Source organism: Dryobates pubescens, chromosome 23, assembly GCF_014839835.1.
Source record: "Dryobates pubescens isolate bDryPub1 chromosome 23, bDryPub1.pri, whole genome shotgun sequence".
NCBI classification, from domain to species: Eukaryota; Metazoa; Chordata; class Aves; order Piciformes; family Picidae; genus Dryobates; species Dryobates pubescens.
Genome location: NC_071634.1, coordinates 5,862,730 through 5,880,094, shown reverse-complemented (window position 1 = coordinate 5,880,094; position 17,365 = coordinate 5,862,730). Strand labels below are relative to the sequence as shown.

The following is a 17,365-nucleotide window of genomic DNA, read 5'->3' as shown; positions in this document are numbered from 1 at the left end:
TCCTTTGATTTTCCAAGAAGCCATTGCCTTTATGGAATGAAGACTGACTATGCTGCTGAGGAGACGTGTCCCATTCTGTGGGCAGAACTTGGTGATTCACTGAGCTTACTGGATTGTCTGATTCAGTTGAAAACAGATGTTTCACCATTTAGAGAGCCATTTCAGTTTTGTTTCAAGCACAAATTGATCTTCATTCAGCAGCAAAGCAGGCAGGAAAGAAAGGAACCCTTAAAAGATCAAGGAACCTGTCATGAAGCTAATGTTCACTACTACCTGCTCTTGTCTGACGATGAAGGTGATGTCTTCCCCAGGCTTAACAGCCAGGCTTTCTTCTCTGATGCTGATCTGAAGTCCCCTGGGAGCAATCAGTGGACACATGTGTTGTGCTAAGTTCTGCTGCAGGTCTACGCCACCTTCACACACATTGGAAACAACTTTCCTGTACCTGTGGAGACGGCAAACAGCAAGCATTGTGAACTGAAGGTGAGCAGGAGGATGCCACCAGAAGCACTAAATGTGAGTGGGCTGATGAATCCCTTGGCTTCACAAACAGACAAGATTGTGGATGAAAAAACCAACTCATGATGAGGGACGTGGCCTTTATTGAGTAAAACCTGTGGAAGGAAAAGGGTGTAGGGCACCACAAAGATTCCATTTGCATGCCCTGGAAGACTCTGCCTTTTCCCAGTTAGAGACATGCCTGAGCAGCCCCTCCAGGAGCTAGACAGTCTGCTACCCTTTCTGCTATATCCTTTCCTAGCATTTAACAGTCTTCATTGCTCTAGAGATCTTGGTTCAAACCCCCCAGATCAGGAAGAAATTACACGGAGCAGCTTCTGCATTAACCCAAAGCCAGCTGCTTAACTGCTGCTCTCAAATCCATGCGATTCTTAAAACACTTAAAAGCGTTCATTTAACATAACAGTATGAAGGAGTGAAAAGCCCAACACTTGAGAAAACCCTAACAAAGACCTACTTGGATGTGTACAGTAATTATTTACAGATTGGTTTCATTCAGGTATGTTATTTTTAAACATCCTTTAAAACTGGAGTCAGATTTCACTCTTTTGAATTCCTCCTCTGTGTATCACAGCTGTCAGCCACGACTCAAAAGGCATCATTTTCCTCAGCAAGGCAAATATACAGAGAGACCCTGATTCTATTGCCAGATTTGACATTTCATTCATTTGGTTCTCATCTTCACAACTGACAGAGATGATGTTATGATAAGCCAGAATAGATGCCAGCTGCAAGTTATTCTCAGCACAGACGTCAGACCGCACTGTAGTGTATATTCTATGTGGTATTGTTTACCAAAGCTTTCCTTTGATTCTGAGTGCCCCATATGGGCAGCAAAAGAACCTGCTCTTCATGGAATTCCTTACCCTTATGGAATTGAGAGACTAGGATGGGCTGCGAGATGCTACTGGCTCCTCAGAGCAATGCATTGGATTCAAACTGAAAGCTGGTCGGAACACAAGTAATGGGCTGAAAGAGAAGGCTCTGGATGGACATTCCTGTCAAAAGGGCAACAGTGGCTACAAAATGGTACAAGAAAACATTTTAAAAGCCCAGCTGAGAACAAGGCTGCTTCCCCTCTTCCCAGATGGATTCATTTTTGAACTGTTCTCACCACATAAAGTAACATTTCTCTTTCGTTAGTCTGCAGGAAGCTTCTGCCCCAAGTCAGAGTCAGAGCTTTTAATTCCCACTTTATATGGTTTGCCTGATTTACATTTCCTTCAAACCACCTCTCTGGCCCACGGTCCAAAGGTTCTCCTTCTCTTTGGAAGCCTCTGCAAGCCAGTGGAACACAAAATCAGCTTACCCAGTGCTGCTGGTGTATGCCTGCCCCAACACACAGTCTTCAGGAGGTGCCTCTGGGTCAAACCAAAAGTCAGCAAAGCATTTGCTGGACTCTGACTTCAGCGGTGCGGAGCGCTCAAACCCATAATCACTGGAAAACATCAACACCAAGAGTGTTACCAGCTCCACTTCACTCAGCACTCTAATGTGGTGTGGATGAGAGTACTTTTTTAAGAGTAAAAAGATTTTTTTTTTTGTTTTACTTATTACTCTACTGGCTGAACATAAAAGTTGATAAAGCCAGCTCTGTTCTAAGGGTAATCTCAATGGGAGTTGTACACACTTGGGGACAAATTGTTTGTGATTACTTTGTCAGTTCTGCAAAATTAACTCTCTCTGTAGCTGAGATTTTTATTATTTTTTTTAAGGTTTCCTTTACCACTCAGACCAACACATTTCTTCTGGGTTTGTGTTTTGTTTTGCTTCATTTGCAAATAGAGAGGGCTTTCTTGCCTTATAAATCAATCCAATGGTCATTTTTCAAGTCCCGATCGATAGAGAATACCCTCAGGATTTGTTCAGTCAGGTGAAGCAAACACTTAAAACATGGCACTGTTTTTGAACAAAGGCAAATGGGCAACTAACCTGTTCTTCAAACAACAGCTTGCCTATTTGGTCATACACAGCTATGTGGGGAGAGGGGCAAAAGGAAGCAAATAAATCCATCTCAAACTCTAAGTAACTATTTATGAGCAATAAACCCAAATGCCCACAGACAGGCTCACCATAAGAAATCAGAGTTTGCACATTCACAGACTCTGGATGTGAGAGCTGATGTGAAACTTCTCCCTTTAATGCACCAGGATGAAATCTTCCTCTTCCGAAAGCTCCTCTGCTGGCCCATGATGCAACGATCACCCTGAACAGCAAAAGCACCAGGCTTAATGCACACCATAACCCACCCCACACAGACATGACCACATGTTGTCTTGAGAAAGGCTGCCCTGAGCTTGTCTTGACTCTCTCATGTTCAAATGTACAGCTAGAGAAAGCTCTCATCTCCACTGCTGTCTACTATGGGCCATTGCAGAGTTGCAACACTCCCTGTATTTTTGGGGCACAAATCTGAAGTACATCAGAATTCAGCTGCACGTTAGTCCATGGTTCAGAGTGTACAATGTGGGCACAACCCTACAACTGGCTACTTAAAAATTCACTGCAGATGCAGATGGTTGACATTCTACCTAAATCATCATGTCAACAGGAAGCATGTGGACACAAGCAGAATGAAGACTGACTGAACATCCTCTACTGGTAATGAAGACTTGACAGGGTGCTTGGTGCTGTGGGTTAGTTGCTTGGGCGGTGTTGGATTGGTGATGGGTTGGACGCGATGATCTTGAAGGTCTCTTCCAACCTGGTTTATTCTATGTATTCTATGTATTCTATGTATTCTCTGTCCAAGTCATTTTATTAGTTTGTGAAAGACATTTCAAAGCCAACATCCAAAGATACTGCTGCTTTTTAGGCTCAGAGCTGAGTAACATCCTTTGTAAGTACGCAGCTTTCCCAAACCAGAAATATAAAATGAAGCACGAGAACTAGTAAATGGGAGCTAGAGCAACACAAAATAGTGTGCAAAAATAACCACACCCCAAACTCTTGCAGAAAGAGAGAGAACACATGTACTGGAAGAAGCAAACCAGAATAATCAGAATGATTCTGAATGAGTATCACATGTCCCCTCCACTGAATGTAAAGCCCCTCCTCACGTTGGTCTCTTTAATCAATGCAGTGTATGGAGAACAAAGCTGCCCAGGATTGGATTTGGCCAGAGCACCAGGATTAGCACAGCTCTAATGCATTACTGCAGACATGGCATTGCCCAAAACAACTGGGCTCCGTTACAGGATTAGCCCACGGAGATCCTGAGCGACTTCTGGAATGAGCTTTACTCATGGCAGTTTCTATCTGAGTACAGCATGTGGTCAGGAAGTTGGCAGAACACACGGCTGCATGCTGAAATGGCTTCAATCAATATTGCACACTTCAGTTCATGGCAACTGCTGCAGAATCCAGCAGGACCACCTATTATTATGGCAGAACACCAGATATACTTCTGCCTTTCCCAGGACACAGATCACACAACCAAAGGGAACACAAAATCCTCTCTCATTTTAAAGTCTTGTTAAATCGGCAAATACCCACAGAAGGAGATCCAAGCTGCAGATGTAGCATCCAAATTCTGTTTCAAAACATTTCCCTAGCACACAGTTCTCCAGGAACCTGAAAGCCAAGGAAAAGCTGGGCAGTTAACACAAGACCACGAATACCTGTAGGTTTGTGAGCTCCCAAGACTCATAGTCATCATCAGTGCACTCCCTGGGGAAAGAAGGTCTGAAGTCCACCTTCACCAGCTCCCAGTCCGAGCGGTAGCTAATGTGTCCGAAGACTCTGAAGAAAAGGACCAGAAGTAAAACCTTACTGCAAAGAAATAACAGGGCTGAGATTCCCAATTTCAGCTCTGTCTTTCCCTTCCCACTTGCGTGGTTTGCTTCTAAAAGATCCCTGCTTAATTTTCCTGCTGCTTTTATTCCTCTTGATATACAACGTGCCTGCTTAGATGACATTTGCAAACGGAGTATGAAACCTCACAATGAAGAAATACAGCTCAGAGATGAGATTTTATTTTTTTGCCCCAGCAAATTATCCAGAAATTCAACTGGAAATGTCCTGCTTTCTCTCATTTGGCAGCCAACAGCTTTATCTGCTGTCTCGTCATGTGAAGCATTCAGAGCTCTCAGGTTGTGATGGGGAGCTCAGACTGGGGAGCAGAAACCAGGAGCGCAGGATTCAGTTTCCAGCTCTGTCACTCATTACTTATGATTAGAGTGCAACTTCCTCAGTTGGTTCTGTTGCTTTGTGGATTTCCCCCCCCAACTTCTGCAGATTCCACAGTATCACAGTATAACTAAGGTTGGAAGAGACCCCAAGGATCATCAAGTCCAATCTGTCTCGATAGACCTCACAACTATTTGCTGTTAGTATCATAGTATCAGTCAGAGTTGGAAGGGACCACAAGGATCATCTACTTCCAACCCCCCTGCCATGGACAGGGACACCTCACACTAGATCAGGCTGGCCAGAGCCTCATCCAGCCTGGTCTTAAACACCTCCAAGGATGGGGCCTCAACCACTTCCCTGGACAACCCATTCCAGGGCTTCACCACTCTCATGGGGAAGAACTTCCTCCTCACGTCCAGCCTGAATCTCCCCACCTCCAGCTTCATTCCATGTTTGAACTCACAGCAGTGTCAGGAAGTTGTGTTTGTTTCCAGGGAATACACTCAGTCTACATATGAGGCTGAAGAACTCTGCCTCCTCTTCATTTCAGACTAAAAACCAGCCACAAACTATATTTTTAGGGGGGGAGAGGTGAGTGGGGAGAGGGGTAAAAAGGGAAATCTCCTTGCTTTAAAAACCAAGGTGCACTTTCAAAACAGCCAATGCTTTCCAAGTCAGTATATTTATTTCCAAAACAAAATGAGTAAGTATGACATGCAGCAACAAATTAGAAAGGATAAAGACTCGATTTGGGCACAAGTCAAGTATATTTGTGGTTTGTATCAGGCTTACGTGGCTTACATGCCAAAGAATTTAAGGTTGATTCTGAAGCCAACAATTTCTGTGCAGCTCATACTGCTCAGAGTTCATATTCCAAGCTTTAACAGCATTCTCCAAACTAATTCATTCCTTTTGTTTTGCCCTAAGTTGTGTCCAAATCCAGACACAGCAGGAATGGCAGAGTTTTGCTAAAAGCCCTCTGCTGTGCACAGCCCTTTCTCTTGTCCTGAATTCCAGGTTCAAAGTGGAACTAGGGTAGAGCAGAAATGATGAATGGGTGAATTCTCTGCAGCACAAAGCCAGTATCATCACACTAAGCATCTTCCCTGGTAGAGGGATGCAGACTGTGAAGTCTACCAGAGAGGTTGAAATTAGTCCCAGGGGCTGAAGAGCTGTAATGATTTCCCCTTTTCCTTCCTGATGCCTTTGTTTCTCCTCAGCTATAGCAGAGAGATGTAGCATCCACAGATTACTGCCTGCACTGCTCACATTACAGCAAGCAAACAAGCCACGCTCACAGGAAATTCCACCACCAGAAGTGCACTTAATTAAACAGCAACATGTGCTCTTGGTTTGTGTGGTTTCTGGTAAGGCTCTGAGATTAAAGAACTTGGACCATCCACTTCCTTGCCTTCTAAATGTACCCATGGCTCACCAGCAGAAACAACACACAAAAATTAAAGAAGGTGTCTGATCCACTAGCTGGATGTGCACACAGGTGTGTGGTCCCACTTCACCCATTGAGACCTACAGGTTTGGTTCCTTTTTCTGGTTCAGCTGGATCCTGAGAGGTGCTGTCACCTTATAATCTTCGTCACTGGTATTTACATGCTCAATAAAGAGACTGCCTAGGTGGTCTCAGGCTTTCCCCACAAAGCCTGCTGCAGTATGACTGGTTGTGCTGACAGGCATGAAGTGTCTTTTGCATGCCCAATACCTGCACTTTTGGATTTCAGAAATTTTCTTCTTCTCCATACAAGCCACTAACATAAGGCAGACTTCACCATGCGCTTACACAGCTACCTACCTCAGCAACGCTTCTTTGGGCATCACAAAACTTGGTTACATTTCTTTTATTAACTCATTTATCAACAAATATGTTCAAGTGCAAGGAGCCAAGTCCTGTCAAAGCTTCACTCCCACCTCAAGCAAAGTATTTTCTACAGATGAAATTTTCTTCATGTCAGCTACCTCGGGCAGATTAGTAAGAAAAACAGAAGCAAGGAGATGGTTGGTTGAGTTCAATGCAGAACAGAGCAATGAAGTTCTCCTGAATGCATCAAACAAAATCTCTGAATTATCATAATCACCTTTGAGACCTCACAGAGGATGAAGGTGACTCCAGATGACTATGGAAAGGGAAACATTTTGGATGTGTCTATATATAGATGCACACAGGCATATAGAGGTGTGTATATAAACCCACAGATATGTGCTACTTCAGGCTGGGATAGAGAAATTCTCTTCCTAATAATCTGGGGCGGTGTTTTGGATTTGTGCTGAAAGCAGTGCTGAGCATACAAGGATGACTGAGCTGCTCCTGAGCAGTGCTCACACACAAAACCTTTCTGCTTCTCACACCATCTCACCAGTGAATAGTCTGGGGCTGCACAAGCGAGTTGGAGGACACACAGCTGGGCAGCTGACCCAGCACTGCCTAAAGGGCTCCTCCGCACCATAGAAGGTTGAGGGGAGAAGAAAGAAGGGAAGGGAAGGGGGCAGAGTGATGGGTTTTATCTTCCCAAGCAACTGTGTTGTGTGATGGAGCCTGGCTCTCCTGGAGATGTCTGCACAGCTGCCTGCTGATGGGAAGTGGAGAATGAGCTCCTTGCATTGCTTGGTGCATGGCTTTTGCTTTACCTGTTGCACTGCCTTCATCCCAGCCCACAAGCTTTCTCACTTTCACTCTTCTGATTCTCTCCCCCATCCCACCAAGGGGGCAATGAGTGAACAGCTGTGTGGGGTTTAGTTATCAGCTAGGGTTAACCCATGGCAATATAAAACCCAGCAAAACAGAGCCCAGGGAGTTGCAGAATTAATTTTGATGCCCACAAAGATACAAACCAAATTACCAAGCTAAGCACTTACAAGTACCTTGGAGATAATTAAAGTGATAACAAAATTGCCACGGGTTTGTCAAACCCAAATAACATCAAACTAATGCAATTTCCTTTTAGAGGAGAACTGGATTGGTGGGTAAAGGAAAGGAGAAAACAAAGCATGTTGTGACTTCTGTTAGAACTCTTACACCCTTCCAGCTGACATTGTCTCAACAGAAAGAAGAAAACACCACTGTAGGTAAAATAATTACAATGAAGAATGGGAGCACATATCCCAGTCAGAAGAATCCATTTCCAACACCTAGTTATCAAACAGGGCAACGTTGGTTGGACCTGATGATCCTAAAGGTCTTTTCCAACCCAAACAATCCTATGATTCCATTTTGATGTATATAGCAGAAAGATAAGACAGGTCCACAGTCAGCATTTTCATTAACACCTGTGTGGTTGAGCAACAAACACACAAAATGTTGTGGATAGCACAGGGCAAAGGGTGCAGCCCCTGACTGATGGCAGCACAGCAATGCTCAGAAATCTGAGTGATGAAACACTCCAAAACCAGCTGCAAAAAAATATTCCTAGGAAAAAAAACCAAACCTCATATCAAAGGTGCAAAACCAAAGAGGAGAATCACTTTCAAACATCAAAGAAAAGGCTCAGGGAATTCTGGGGAATTAAAACAAGAATGCAGTGTTGCCGCAAAAGAGCTAATTGTAGGTTGCATTCAGAACTGCAAAGCAGAAGGCATGGAGGCAGCTATTTTGATAAACTTGGCACTGGTGAAGTCTCTGAAATAATATGGTGCCTAATTTTTGATGGTTTATGCATATACCCACTAAGAATGAATTTGAAGAGGGGAAAGGATGACTCATAAGCTGCTTAGCAAACGTGACCAATGAGGAAAGGTTGAAAGAAGTGCGTTGTACCTATACCCAGCTTAGCAAAGGGCTTGAAAACGTGGCCTCCTGATTCTGAACACTGCTGCAGGTACACTTGGTGCTCTGCTGAGGACAGGAGGTTGTAAATATATCAGAGGAGCCCCTTTGAATGCATTGTTAAGCATCACTGGAATTCAAAAGAATTGTTTAGAATCATGGAATTGTTAGGGTTGGAAGGGGACCTCAAGGATCATCCAGTTCCAACCCTCCTGCCATGGGCAGGGACACCTCACACTAGATCAGGTTGCTCACAGCCACATCCAGCCTGGATGTGGCTCTGTTTCTCCAAAGTAAGGAAGAAAGGCACGTTTGAAGCAAGATTCAATGGCTTAGACAAAAAACACTAGCAACAAGGAAGCAACACGAACTACAATCACAGTCTGATTGCTCAGGTGCAAAATAGACACATCCAACCAAACCACATGAATGGAGAAAACTGGAAGGGTGCAGCAAGTGTAACTGATGAGTAGAAGTTAAATACCAAGATGATACTAATTCACAAGCTACTAAAACCTTCTTCTTGATTAATTATATTTCATTAGAAAGCTATCAAATCAATTCTGCTGAAACGATGAAAGATGATGCTGTGATAAATAATTTTTGAAAGAAACTCCAATTACCTTGGAAATTCATTTACTTTTATTTGCAAGAATTTGGAATCCATAATTCTAACTTCAGGGTTTCAGTTGCCATAACAACTTTGTACATTGGTCCCTGGCTCATTCACGAGCACCCCATTTTTTAATTTGATTGCATCATTTGATAGCTGAGACAGTTTAATGCAGTTTTTAAGACAACTCATTTAAACTATTTGCTGGAAGATTGCTGGTTATTTCTGTTCCTGATAAAGCTCATAATCAGGGGGAGCTAATTTAGCACAAATTCCATGCAGTGATCACACCTTTGCCAGTAAATTCAGGTTTCTATTCAGTAGGTGAGCACCAAGAGCTGTGTCACCTTACAAACCACTGGCTGAAGCTATGATGGTGCTGATGCTGATGACTCCCAAAAACTTAGCAGGCAAACATTCAGCCTCCATCCTTCAGGAGAAATTAACCTTATTATTGACCAACTGCTCATCTCTGGTGCCAGAGGTATAACCACCACACTGACCTTCCTCTTCAGCTTTTCTGTGTATTCTCTGGGATTTTATTTAGAGGCTTTCACAGCATAAAAACAGACTCCCCAGAGAGGTTGTGGAGTGTCCTTCTCTGGAGAGTTTCAAGACCTGTCTGGCTGTGTTCCTGTGTGACCTGTGCTGGATTCTATGGTCCTGCTCTGGCAAGGAGGGGTTGACTCGCTCTCTGGAGGTCCCTTCCAACCCCTAACATCCTGTGAAAACATTGTTTGCCACAGCAGCCAGATTTCAGCTTCAGTGTCCCATATAGTGGATCTGAAGCCATATAAGTGAAGACACACTTGGAGCAACTTCCTGTACTGTCATGGTGGTTTTCCTCTGAGCTATGAGCCACAGCATCTCCAGACAAAGGCAATAAGTTTGAGCAGCCTGATAGCTGATAAAGCCACCAGATCCACAGTGCAGCATAGCTGAAGCTGCAGCAGCTTGGCTCTACTCTTGAGTATCTAAGAACACTCCCAGACCTCAGTGGCAGGAGTGCTCCTGCTGTAGTGCTGCCACAACAGCACACATGGGCTTTATTCAGGTGTTTAATGCAGCAACTTCAATTCTCCAAGTTTTGCAGTTGCACTGAGGACTAGTGATGACAACTGCATGAGGCACAGCTACTCTTCTTTGAAATCAGATGCCTCTTTCACTCTAGACATGTTGCTTTAATCTCCCAAGTGTTGTGTTGGTTTTTGCTCTCCCCTAGATGACTATCATCAGCTGTGATGTCTGCAGCAGTGTGCAGCTGTAGTAGCAGAATTTGTCTGCGTGGTCCTGCACTGCCCTGCTCTGCTAACTTCATGTGACAGGTGCAGGTGGAACAAGACCTCTAATACCTAAAAACTAGTGACAGTAAAACCTAGAGTTTGAATCAGGAACAGTTGATATGGCCAATCTCAGTGTCTCTGTCTTGGATAATGCCTGGTTTCTTCTGGGCTGCTCCTAAGCGTAAATGCCAAGCATGTGCTAAAAGGCAAGGACCTGAAATTCATTGTAGATTTAAACCTCCTAATCCAACAGCAAGCACGTGGCCAACCTGTGAAAGGAGATCAGACTCAGGAATGCTAGTTAATTATTTGAACAACTTTCAGTCCCTCTCCTGGAAAGTGTTCATATAAATGGCAGCAGTCACAGAGCTATACTATAAAACAATATTTAGATCTTGCTCCCCATAAGTGGCTTCCTCTCCTGGAGTAAATCCCATCAGTAGCAGTCACAACTGTCAGTGGACTTACTGTACTGTTAGAACTGTCACATATGCCTATTATTTTTATAGCCCCATTGCAATTTCAGTTTGAACACTTAATCTACCTTACAGTCACAAGATATCAGAGGCCATTTACATTTAAACCAGCAGTAAGTTTCTCAGCTGTCTTTTGCCCACAAGGAAGGATGTGCTGGATGTTTCTTATCAGTGTATGGTGAGCTCAAAGAGCTCTCTGAGACCTTTACTACAGAACATCACAACACAACTGACAAAGCAAATAAATGTGCCAATCTTCTTTTTGTTTTGCCTGTTGCAGTTCCTATCATGACAGTGCCTTTGCACACACAGCAAGACACACAACCTCCTCATGCCACAGGAATGAAACCACCAAGCTGAAGGAGTAAAGTGATGAGGTTCTGGCATGGAAGGATGCACTTTCACTCCAATGTGACCACTGCCAACAGGTAGCATTCTCCTTAACTCACAAATGCTATTAATGAAATATTTTCCACAGGGATATGGGTTAGAAGGGCAGGTTTTATGGAAAGCCTACCATTTTCAAAAGGAAAATGTCATATGAATCTTTGTAGGCATGCTTCCCTTCCAACAGTTGTCTTTGCTGTTGTCTAGGCTGGATGTTAGAAAAGTTCTTCACAGAAAGAGTGATTGGCCATTGGAATGTGCTGCCCAGGGAGGTGGTGGAGTCACCATCCCTGGAGGTGTTTAGGAAAAGACTGGATGGGGTGCTTGGTGCCATGGTTTAGTTGATTAGATAGTGTTGGATGATAGGTTGGACTTGGTGATCTCGAAGGTCTCTTCCAACCTGATCTATTCTATTCTATTTTATTCTATTGCTTCCTTTGCACCATTGTAAAACCAACAAAAAAACCAATCAAAGGGTTCATATTAGTGAAGAGGATGAAAGCGATGCGAGATTCAAGCTGCAGTCTGTTATACATCAAGATCAGAATTCAGCATATTTTTCTAATTCCCCCAAAGAATGTACCACAGGTCACATTTTCAGTGGCCTTCCCAAATTGCAGCTACAGAAATGATGAATGCTTCCATGTGCAGGAGCAGACACCTGCCTCCGAAACGCAACTGCATATAGATGGTGCTTGTGTACACAACAGATCATGTTCAAATATGCTGGGACACTTGTGATTTAAGTGCCTTAAACTACAAGCACATGCATGCACCGAATGCACTGGAGAGAAAAGCAGGATTTTTGGGGTTGGGTTTTCTTTTTGGTTCGGCTGCCAAAGTGAAAAATGAGAGGAGGAAACAATTTAGCTGAAATTGAAGCAAAATATGTTTTCTCATTGTTTCCTGCCCCCCAAAAATAATGAATGGCAATTAGTCTTTTATGCCAAAGCATCTTGGTTTCAGGGGTTTTTTTTAAAGGGGGGATAAAAAAAGGCATGGAAATGGATGATTAGTTTCTAAGAGCTGTTTGGGGAGGAGCAGGATGAGCGTGCTCCCATTTCAGCTCAGTGGATCCATGATGCTTGTGAATTACCACCAACATTTTTCCCCCATCTGTTTGGTAAATCCCTGTTAACTTGAAAGCTGTCTGGAAAGATTTAGTGCCTAGCCTGATGCCTTATGCAGAAGTAAATACAAGGTGGACAGTGAACAAAATGGATTCATTTAAAGAGAAACATGGCACTGTAGAGGAGAGGTTTTGTATCACCCAGCTCTCTGCTGTCATCTTACTTGAAGATCAAATTAATTTGAAACACTTAGAAAATGTTATAATTAATTCTTTAGCTAATACTTTTGGGGTTTTACCTGCTCATACATTTAATAATCAATTCTCCTTTGTCACAGGCAAGAAGTTCTTCATTTAAACTTCACCTGGTAGAGACAGAATAAATTACCTACGCTCACAGATTTTGCAGCTCCTTCATTTTGAGAGCAAAATATAGCAAAATGGAGTTCAAGGCCACAACTAGAATTAAGTAAAATGACTGGACAATTTTACTGTTCTGATGTCCACATCATCACCATTTGTTAAAGCTAGACACTAAAATGGAGCTGCCTCCCTGATCGAGAAGTTAGAGCAGCATGGCTATAGACACTCACACAGGGTGACACAAGGACTCTATCGTGGTGAAAAAGTCAGATGTCACCTTTTTTCTGTCCTTCTCCTCTCCTTCAAATAGGGACAAAGTGGTAAAAGATTCTTACAAGACATGGATTCCTGTGGCAGTTTCAACCCACCACAATTCCTAATCTTTAGGGTCCTCTTATTGAAATCTATTTCCAGGCCTGCCTACAAACTGCACTAAATATGTGCTTTAGGAAAGCATCATTTCTTCCATGCTTCTGAACAAGCTGTGAAAACTTTAGGGGAAGAAAAAAAAATGAAGCTTTACCTACTGACCCTCTTCTGAGCAGAGACAGGTGCAGTGCCATGCTCTTGTCTCCAAAACCACAGGCTGGTAGCGACACTACAAGAGCTACCATCTGTGTCCACAGAGATGCCAGGAAGAGCATTGGACTTGCCACTGAAGTGGCATCTGTACAGCTGACTGGAATCTAGGCTGGAACAGAGGAAGCAGTTTGCTTTTCCAATGTTTTTTTTACACCATTCTCTTCCAGTCTTTCTGCATGCTTCCTTCATCTGTTACAGAACACAGAATTAACCAGGTTGGAAAAGACCTTCGAGATCATCAAGTTCAACCTATCACCTAACACCATGCAATCAACTAAACCATGGCACTAAGTGCCTCATCCAGTCTCTTTTTAAACACTTCCAATGAGGAGAAAGTTCTTCACAGAGAGAGTTGTTAGCCATTGGAATGGGCTGCCCAGGGAGGTGGTGGAGTCATCATCCCAGGAGGTGTTTTAAAAGGGACTGGATGTGGCACTTGAAGCCATGGTTTAGTAGTCACAAAGTCTTGGGTGACAGGCTGGACTTGATGATCTTTGAAGTCTTTTCCAACCTTATTGATTCTATGGTGACTCCACCACCTCCCTGGACAGAATTGATGGGCAGGTATGAACTTCATGCAGGGAGCAAAACAACCACTTCATAACTAAGCAATAACCTCAAACAAGAGATTAATTAGCTGTAAATAAAAACTAGATTTCACCTTGGGAAATCTGCTATTCTCTTCCACACTGAGGCTTTATCTACCATTTATCTGCTTCCTTAAGGACTGCAATGACAAAGCTGTTAGGGCAGAATTTTTAACACAGAGAAGTGCTTCCTTCCACCTAGTGAGGCACCCAGACACACCAGGGAAGGCAGTTTGCTGCCATGTGTGGCACAACAACATGTAACACTGAATGTTAAGGATGTTGCTAAAGGTGAGGTTGACATTCCCAGAAGAATCAGGCTGCAAAAATCCAGATGGTTCTTCCTAACTCCTAACACCTGTTAGTGTCATAGCCACCTTGTTTTGATCAAGTTTAATCCATACTATTTTCTTGCTTCCATTATCACCTAGGAACACACCAGGAATGCAACAACAGGCTCTAAAGAGAGGAAAATGCACATGCAGGAGGTCTGCAGTTCAGGGATGCTATAAAACTCCCAGCAGCATCTTGTTGCTCTATGAGACCTTAGAAAGAAAATCCCTCTAGAAAAACACCCAATTACCTGTAAAGAAGACTTTGATTCTATGTGACACAAAGACAAGCAGTCCTTTCATGTAACCTCTCCCTGGCCTTTACCAAGGGCCATGGTCTGTAGTGCCATGCTTATCGTGCCTACTGCATTTACACTGCAGTCTAAGTAAGTTTGGGAAACACTCTCAGAAGCTGGACTGTGATTTAGAAGACATTTTAACAGGTCTGAAACTTTCATTACATGAACTACTTCCTCTGAAGAGGGACATCAATATTTCAGACACACAAATTCTTCCTTTTTCCACTGAGTTAGGCCATTACTCAGTCCAGCGTTATTAAGTCGCTTTACCTACATACAAGATTTAGTCAAGTCTGAGACTGGGCTGCTCTAACTTCCATGCTCAAAGGACCTAGGACAAAAGAGAGCCTGTTAGACCAGGCACTGTTTGGATGAATATATATTCCTTGGGAAAATTACTTAGCAAACTTCAGTTATTCATCTCACAACACCTGGTTGGGATTTGAGCTCTTCACCTTTTTACACAGGCGGAGCTTCTTAAACTTTGCGAGTACTTTATCACCCACCTTCCCTAAAACTCTTAACTGGGTCTATTTAGAAATTGGTTTCTACACACAATGAGTTTCCCTAAAGCTTTTGAATAATTTACCACTCCTAAAAATCTTAACTAGGTCTAGTGCAGAGCACAATGCAATAAAACCTCTGTTCCGTGGCACCCGAGCATACGCATGCTGAATCCCGTAGGGGAGCAGGGTGAATGATTTAGATTGATGTCGACTGGCAGATGACAACTCAGTGTTATGAAAACTTTTGACAAGTCAACACCTTGTTTTCCTTTCTTTTGGAGAAAACACAAAACTTTCTGAAATAAAAAACCTGAAGGCAAGCAGGTTCACATTCCCCTGCTTCTTCAGCAAAGCTTACCGGTTCGGGTAAGTTAGGGCAGAGCTCCAGATGGAAGCGGCTCACAAGCCAGCTCAGTGACCCATTCCCTATGCTGGAGAATGAGAAGCCTCTCTCAGACACACTGTTACCAGGCCCCTCAACATCTTTCCCAGACTCACCTCCTTGTGGATTGTTTTTAAAATACAGATTAAAAACCTTGAAAGAACCTCAGTGGAACCAGGACTTTACCTTACAGTGACAGCCACTTTCCATACAAGCCAAATGTTCCTAACCTTTTTTGTGAGGCCATTCCAGAAGCTTTAAAGGAAACATAGTCTGCTCCATAATTTCGCTGAACATTTCTTCAGCTGCTGCCTGCCCCCCTCAGAATGATGCTAACTCTCCTAACTGACGCAGATTTTGACCTTGGACTTTTAGTTAAGATCTTAAATTTCAGGTTGAAAGATACTAGTAATTTATTGTCATTAGCATACACAAATTAATCTCACCATGCCCTATCCAGAAGACAAAACACTTTATCTACTAAACCAGGAAAGATTGGAATAGCTGATTTTTTTCCCAGGGAGTGTGTAAGAGCAGATGACATTTCTCAAAGCAGCAACTCACTGCAGATTAAGTCATGTGCAGCAGCTCAGTACAAGCATGAAGGTTTAGGAGAGCATGACCTATGGTAGACAGTGACAAAAGGTCTGGACTGCAATGTCAGGCAGGGCACCCCTGGGCAGGCAACCTCACCCTGAAGGGAAAAACCAATTAAAAGCAGTAGGAGAGACAAAGAAGGTTATCTAAAAGGAAGGGGAACGAGGGGAAGGAAGAAGGGGGGAACGAGGGGAAGGAAGAAGGGGGGAACGAGGGGAAGGAAGAAGGGGGGAACGAGGGGAAGGAAGAAGGGGGGAACGAGGGGAGGAAGAAGGGAGGAACGAGGGGAGGAAGAAGGGGGGAACGAGGGGAGGAAGAAGGGGGGAACGAGGGGAGGAAGAAGGGGGGAACGAGGGGAGGAAGAAGGGGGGAACGAGGGGAGGAAGAAGGGAGGAACGAGGGGAGGAAGAAGGGGGGAACGAGGGGAGGAAGAAGGGGGGAACGAGGGGAGGAAGAAGGGGGGAACGAGGGGAGGAAGAAGCAGGGAACGAGGGGAGGAAGAAGGGGGGAACGAGGGGAGGAAGAAGGGGGGAACGAGGGGAGGAAGAAGGGGGGAACGAGGGGAGGAAGAAGGGGGGAACGAGGGGAGGAAGAAGGGGGGAACGAGGGGAGGAAACCAAACTCCAGGCTGGGCTATTTTCATTGTTTCTTCTCGGGGAAATTGTTACTGGTACATGTCAAAGCTGTATTTGTAACTCCTAGGAGAGAAAGGTTGTCATGAATGCTGAGCTCCAATATGAAGGATGGCACAAGCTGTTCTGGTAGGAGCACACTACCACCCTGCACATTTCTGAGTGCATTTCCCTTCCCTGCTGCAGTCAGCTTGTGCCTTTCTCCCTAATTGGACAGGCAGGTTTTAACTCTCGGACACTTCTCAAATATTAACATTTATCCTAGAGATAAAGCAAACCCATAAAAGCTCATAACCAGATGTCTCTGGCTCTTTGGAAAAAGACACACAAACAGAGGCCTGAGTTGCAGAATTTGGTTATTTTTAACTCTATTCACAGCATCTGCCTCAAGTCCCTGCACAGAATGAAAACATGTTAGCAGAGTGTTGTTCTAGTTGCTTGTTAGCACTGTGATGCTAGTTGCTAGGACACCAATTTAGTTGTTTACACCATGAAGACAATTTTCACAAGAGGACAAGAGAGAGATTTGACATTTTTCAAGTCTGCCTAGGAATCTGTAGAAAACAGAAGGAATGAAGGAAGCAGCTCTTTCCTAGCTAAGTTTCTCAGCTGTGTATTTGCACAGCTCCCTGGTGGTATTATTCCGCTCTCCCTGGTTGTAATTTCACAAATCTCACTTGAGGGGTTTGGAACACAAGCCCTATGAGAGGCTGAGGGAGCTGGGGTTGCTTAGCCTGGAGAAGAGGAGACTCAGGGGTGACCGCTCTATAACTACCTGAAGGGAGGTTGTAGACAGGCAGATGTTGGTCTCTTCTCCCAGGCAACCAGTACC

General features: G+C 43.9%; 1 protein-coding gene across 1 annotated transcript in view; it reads right to left on the bottom strand.

The window, feature by feature from the left end:
- SORCS2 (sortilin related VPS10 domain containing receptor 2) overlaps positions 1 to 17,365 on the bottom strand; it is a 565,166-nt gene that overhangs the window by 28,449 nt on the left and 519,352 nt on the right. Inside the window, exons 15-18 of the mRNA XM_054172252.1 lie at positions 4,140 to 4,260; positions 2,592 to 2,725; positions 1,829 to 1,957; positions 274 to 445 (exon numbers count right to left, since the gene is read on the bottom strand). Coding sequence (XP_054028227.1) covers positions 274 to 445; positions 1,829 to 1,957; positions 2,592 to 2,725; positions 4,140 to 4,260 — 556 coding nt within the window. The remainder of the gene's footprint in view (positions 1 to 273; positions 446 to 1,828; positions 1,958 to 2,591; positions 2,726 to 4,139; positions 4,261 to 17,365) is intronic.